The sequence below is a fragment of the Aplysia californica genome, unplaced genomic scaffold (genome assembly GCF_000002075.1).
Source record: "Aplysia californica isolate F4 #8 unplaced genomic scaffold, AplCal3.0 scaffold00142, whole genome shotgun sequence".
NCBI classification, from domain to species: domain Eukaryota; kingdom Metazoa; phylum Mollusca; class Gastropoda; order Aplysiida; family Aplysiidae; genus Aplysia; species Aplysia californica.
The window spans coordinates 546,140-551,835 of record NW_004797412.1 but is presented as its reverse complement, the minus strand read 5'-3'; the positions used below and the strand labels follow the sequence as shown (position 1 = coordinate 551,835).

The window sequence follows — 5,696 nt, the reverse complement described above, 5'->3', positions numbered from 1 at the left end:
CATAAACGCACATTATTATTATATACATATTATAATACATTATATATATATATATATATAATATATATATATATATATATATATATATATATATATATATATATATATATAATACATATATATATATATCACATCACCCAACAGTAGATGTTTTAATAAAGAGAAGCGCTGTCCTTTGTCATAAATGAATTTAATGTGTTAATAATGTTGCCCCCATTGTACTTAAACCTCATTCAGATGTTCAAATATGTCAAAGATTTTTTAGAGCAACTAAGATTAAGAAGGTGGTCAAAAACTCGTTGGGGGATCCTTTTCTCATCAAGCTCCATCTTTATGACACTCTCTCCCACAACATTTGAAGGATACAAAGTCTGAGGCAAAAATTAAAAATTTCTTTAAAAACATACTTCATGAAATAAGATCTAGGTAGATAGTTTAAAAAAAAAAAATTCATAGCACTCTTACGTTCATAATGTGTTGTGCACACCGCAATTGATTGTGCTGTGATAGTATGAATGTCTGCTTATGTGTTAGCGTTAATCTAAAGAGCGTACCGTATGCATGCATGTTCATACACATGTGTCAAGAAGTAGGTACTAGTACTTGTACTGTAAAGCGCATAGCGCTGTAGACTATTGTACAGGAACGTGTGCCATAGAACTGATTAACATTATTATTATTATTATTATCATTATCATTATCACCATCACCATCACCATCATCATCATAGATATATATGCCAGTATGAGGTGAAAACAAGAATGTCATCTTCAGGTGCTATTATCGTCAACAGTAGAAGAAAAATTGCAGTTTACAGGGGGTACATCGCAAAACGAGAACATCTTTCTTTGAACGGCATGTCTATTTCAATATATAAGAAAAGTTTAGCTTGAGCTGGCTGTAAATTAGAAAACAGATATCGTGAACATGCAGTATGTCAAATCTAATCAGAAAATTGAACGAATTCTGTTAAAATCCTTTACAAATATCTATGAATATGGGAGGCTCGTGATATCAAAAAGGGAGAGATACGTACGTTACAGGTTAAAGACAAATCTAATTTTCAATAGGTTTCTGTTTTGATGCAGTCTTTTTTCTTTAAAAAAAAAAAAAGTCGGCCATATTAGTAACATCAGCCGTTGTTGTTAGTTTTTGTTCTTCTCTCCTGGTTTATTTGATTTGATTTAATTAATTTTCTTTTTACCTAAGCGTGTTCATGTACAACATCGCTATTATTGTGGCCACGATGGAAATTGTCGAGGGCAATACGCTGAAAGCAGAATTATCGCCGACACTCCGTTTGAACGTCGGGCAGTGTGGGTGCCATCCGTAGTCGTTGCCGTTTTCACGGCGTAGGAATTCGAGAAGCGGTTCAAAGTATTCCATCAGTGGTTGCGCATCCATAGTAGCCTGGCCAGTCATTTGCTGCATTGCGAAGGTCCAGGGCTTGGAAGAACCAAGTTTCAGCATGTCCCTGGTTGAGAAAAAGAGCATCAAAGACACTCTTGTTTAGTAAACTTCTTTTTTAAAAATTGTAAGATTTTAAACGCTCCATATGAACTCGAAGCATCCAATGTTTTTCAGAGTCAGCTTGTGGGTGGTTGGCGTGTGCTATTATAGTGTGGTTTGCTCCTTTTTTACTATCAAACATCTACTGTCCTTTTCTTTCCTTCTTTTTTGTTTGTTTGTTACTCTCTTGTAACACCACTAATCTTCGGCACTTATGTGACCTAGTTGTGTTGCAAGTGCCGTGAAACGCTTGCTAAAACAAATGAAACAAGAGTCAGTGTGGAGGACTTACCCGAGTACCTTGCCGGCCTCCGTGTTGTTGTAGACGTCGCAGCGATGGAGAGGACCGGTGTAGCCCGAGGCGTTACACAGAGCCTTGTGGAACTGGAACTGAATCACAAAGCTCACAAAGTACCTGGGGAAGGAAATTACAGGAGAGTGACAACCGTATTTTCATAAAAAAGTAAACGATGAGAAAGTTTCTGGAATGAGAATGCTGTCAGGGTTTTGAAAAGGGATCATTCAGTTTTTGTCACTCAAGCCAACTGCAAAGTAATAATATATATAATTTTATATATACCGTCGGAAACTCGTGGACCTTAGATCAGACAATGCATATAAAGCAGAAGGGGTCTTTCGTGGTCTAGAGGTACGGTGTTCACTTCTCACTTAATAGGTCCCGGGTTCGAAATCTGACAGCAACGGAAAATTTTCTTCTCTAAAATATTCTCCTTTCACCTCCTTCCTGCTCTCTGACCATGTTCTGTCGTGTACTTTCGTCTCCACTTTCTGCCCCCGCCCCTCCCTCTGGGCTCCTGACTCTTTCTGCTCACTTTCTACTGCTACTCTTTGACTTTTTCTTACTGATGTCTTTCGGCTGTCCCTGATCTTAGGGAAAGTAAGATCTAACACCTAACTTTCTCCGATAAAGGCGACAAATCTCGGTGGTCCCGTGTGCAAGTGCGCACGTTAAAGATTCTTTGATGGTGCTAAAATCGGTAAGAGTATTCATCGCCCGCCATCTGGGCAAAAATTAATTCTTACCAAACTGACTTCGGACGCTCCACAGCAACAGGAGCAGATTCATAGAAGCAGGGATAACAACTGTTGAAATAAAGAGAATCAAACCCAACCAAACCACAACCAGCACCAGGACATTCCTCATAATTATCATTATTGTGAGCACATGAGAGGCTTTGAAAAGATTCTTGGGATAACTTGACAAGATGCGATGACCAACACAGTGATATAAGATAATTTAAAAGGTCTGGGGCTCTCATACGATTTCCCTGCTCATGCAGAGCCAACTAAATTGTGAGAATAGTTTTTGGGACACCTGAATAGACATAAAAGGTCTTGAACATCTAGCTCTCACGGGCAACATTGGAGGCAAACAACGCAGGGGTAAGACCAGAGCAACCTACTTAGAGAACCTGAATAGATGGGTAACGTGGAAATATCGGGGTAACGTAGCTTTTTTTAAGAGCATCCGAGCAAATGGATGAATGGAGAACTATGATCACCGATGTCTGCTGCAGATCTGGCACTTGATGATGACGATGAGGCCTACGCTCGTCAAATGCGAGACCCGTTGATACAGAAAAATAACTCGTTTTGTGGAGAATTAAAGGAAGGAAAATAGTTAACTTCTTTCTTATTTAATGCGTTATCTTAACAGAGAACCTATTTGCTGACTGTTGAAACTATTGCTGGCCCCTCTTAATCCATTTCCTTCATAATTTCTCTCCCTAGTCCCCTTTCTTTCATTCCTACCCCCCCCCCCTCTTTGCCCCCTCCCTTTCTTGCTTCAGTTTTCCCCTCCCCTCCCCTCCTTGCCCCACAATGTACTCACTCTACTCTCTCTGGAAGAAGTACCAATGTCTGCGGGGAAGCTGTTGAGCGCTTGCCATCGCACGGTGAAGATGTGAGTTCGATTCCTGTATGGGGATGTCTTTAAGCGATCTCCGTATGTTTACAGGGATTTTATTTTGTCCATGTCAGCCCGGGTCGGCCCTAGCAGACTGGGCAGAAGCATCTTGCCCCCTAAATGACGACCTAAATCGTTTAGATGTGGGCGTAAATCATCTACAACTATCGGGAAAAAAGTATTGTTCCAAAACCTATTTACCTACTTACCTTATGTACGGAGTGTTTGCTGGAATATGGTACTTTGCCCCTGGATCGAAATCAGAGGAACTCCTCTCAACCGGTGGGGAAACGCCTTGGTAGCGGCATCTATGGTAGGCAAAATGTCGGGCTTGTAAACAGCAACAAATATAATTTAAAAATCGGCGATATTGAAGGAGGTGATGATCTGATTATGTTGATGGTCATAATGATGATGATGATAATAATAATAATAATAATAATAATAATAATAATAATAATAATAATAATAATAATAATAATGATAATAATAATAATTTTGATAATAACTACAACTACAATAATAACAATAATAAAAATGATAACAATAACACCACAGCAAGAAGAAGAAGAAGAAGAAGAAGAAGAAGAAGAAGAAGAAGAAGAAGAAGAAGAAGAAGAAGAAGAAGAAGAAGAAGAAGAAGAAGAAGAAGAAGAAGAAGAAGAAGAAGAAGAAGAAGAAGAACAACAACAACAACAACAACAACAACAACAACAACAACAACAACAACAGCAGCAACAGCAGCAATAGCAGCAACAACAACAATAAGATGATGATGATGATGATGATGATGATGATGATGATGATGATGATGATGATGATGTTGATGATGATGATGATGATGATGTTGATGATGAAAGCATTAGCTTGCACACGTGAGAGTGTTTACGCACGTAAATGTGTGATGAATTTACTATAGGAATGAATAGCAACTCATTTTTAGAGGGCCTTGAGTGGCAGAAAAGAGATGGATGGTGAGTCATTAAACAGCCATTGTCTGCTCCAACAAAATATTTGATGATGATGTTTTCATTATGTCTGTCATTGTGTTACAAATCTCGCCACTGAGACAAGGTTTCCTTTTCTATATTTTGTTTCTGTCTTTTTTTTGCACTTTTAAAGCACTGCATGACTGTTTAAGTTGACTGTACTCATTTTGAAATAACATACACACATATAGGCCCTATATTCTTAAGCGTTTCTTATATTATTCTCTTTCTTAGGCCGTCTCGTGCCTCTATTACCTGAGGTCCCACCAGTGGTCGTTGTACTCCTCCGGACTCGTGTCTCCCCGAAACACACTCCAACGCCATTGGTCAATTAAATAACCGAAAGGAAGAAAGGCAATTTTCTGAAGGGCCATACTCATAAGGAAGTTGATGTCACTTTCTGAAAAGCCAAGAATTCAAAATAAGTGATTTGATTTTAAAGCTCCAGTTAGCAGTAATATCATGTTTTATCTCCGGAAGCCTGTGCACGGGGTTTTTAATAGTAGGTCTATCGACTCAATGAAAAAGAACAATTATACCAATTTAACCATACTGACAAGGTTTGACAAGGAAGTTAAAGTGCACAACATAAACATAAATAGAAGGTAGGACACAAAGAAAAGGAAAACTAATGAAGAATCCCTATTTTGGGGGAGGGGGGGGGGGTTGCAATAGGTCTATTCACAAGTTTTCAACTTTTGCCGTTTTCTGTTTTGATCGATCAATCAGCATGTGTTCACCAATACCGTTTTAATCAGAAACTACAGTACTGTAGTAACGTTCTAGTGTTTGAATCCGTCGCACACAGGGAGAAAACTGCAGTAGTTCATACGAACACATGAGAGAAAGGCAGAGTCCTCAATATTTTCCCTGTGGTTGATGGCGTAAATCCCCCCCCCCCACACACACACCCGAGGTCTTCAAATGCCTCTCTATATGAAGGAAGTATAGCATCTTCTTTTTTTGGGGGAAAAGTCAATTGTATTTCTCTCCGGTTTTCTGCATGAGTCGCTTTGGTCTAAGAGGAGGATATATTATTATTATACGCCATTTTCAAATCTATTCCGTCCTGTCGCCCCCCCCCCTCTCCTGCGAAAAAAACTATCATCAACAATAATTCACGTAATACCAAACCAGAAAAGAAGACAGTGTAAGCAAACAAGAGAAGAGAGCTCTTTAAATGGGAGCAGAAGGAACCGCAACGACGATGATCACAGTCTGTCTGTCTGTCTGTCTGTCTGTCTGTCTGTCTGTCTGTCTGTCTGTCTGTC

The 5,696-nt window shown here is 39.1% G+C and overlaps 1 protein-coding gene across 1 annotated transcript in view; it reads right to left on the bottom strand.

Moving 5' to 3' along the window:
* Window positions 1–1,086: 1,086 nt before the first annotated feature.
* LOC101850558 (angiotensin-converting enzyme) overlaps window positions 1,087–5,696 on the bottom strand; it is a gene marked incomplete in the record, with an annotated part of 41,911 nt that continues 37,301 nt past the window's right edge. Inside the window, 4 exon segments of the mRNA XM_035969371.1 lie at window positions 1,087–1,474; window positions 1,802–1,924; window positions 3,646–3,744; window positions 4,681–4,825. Of these exon segments, the coding sequence (XP_035825264.1) occupies window positions 1,201–1,474; window positions 1,802–1,924; window positions 3,646–3,744; window positions 4,681–4,825 (641 nt within the window).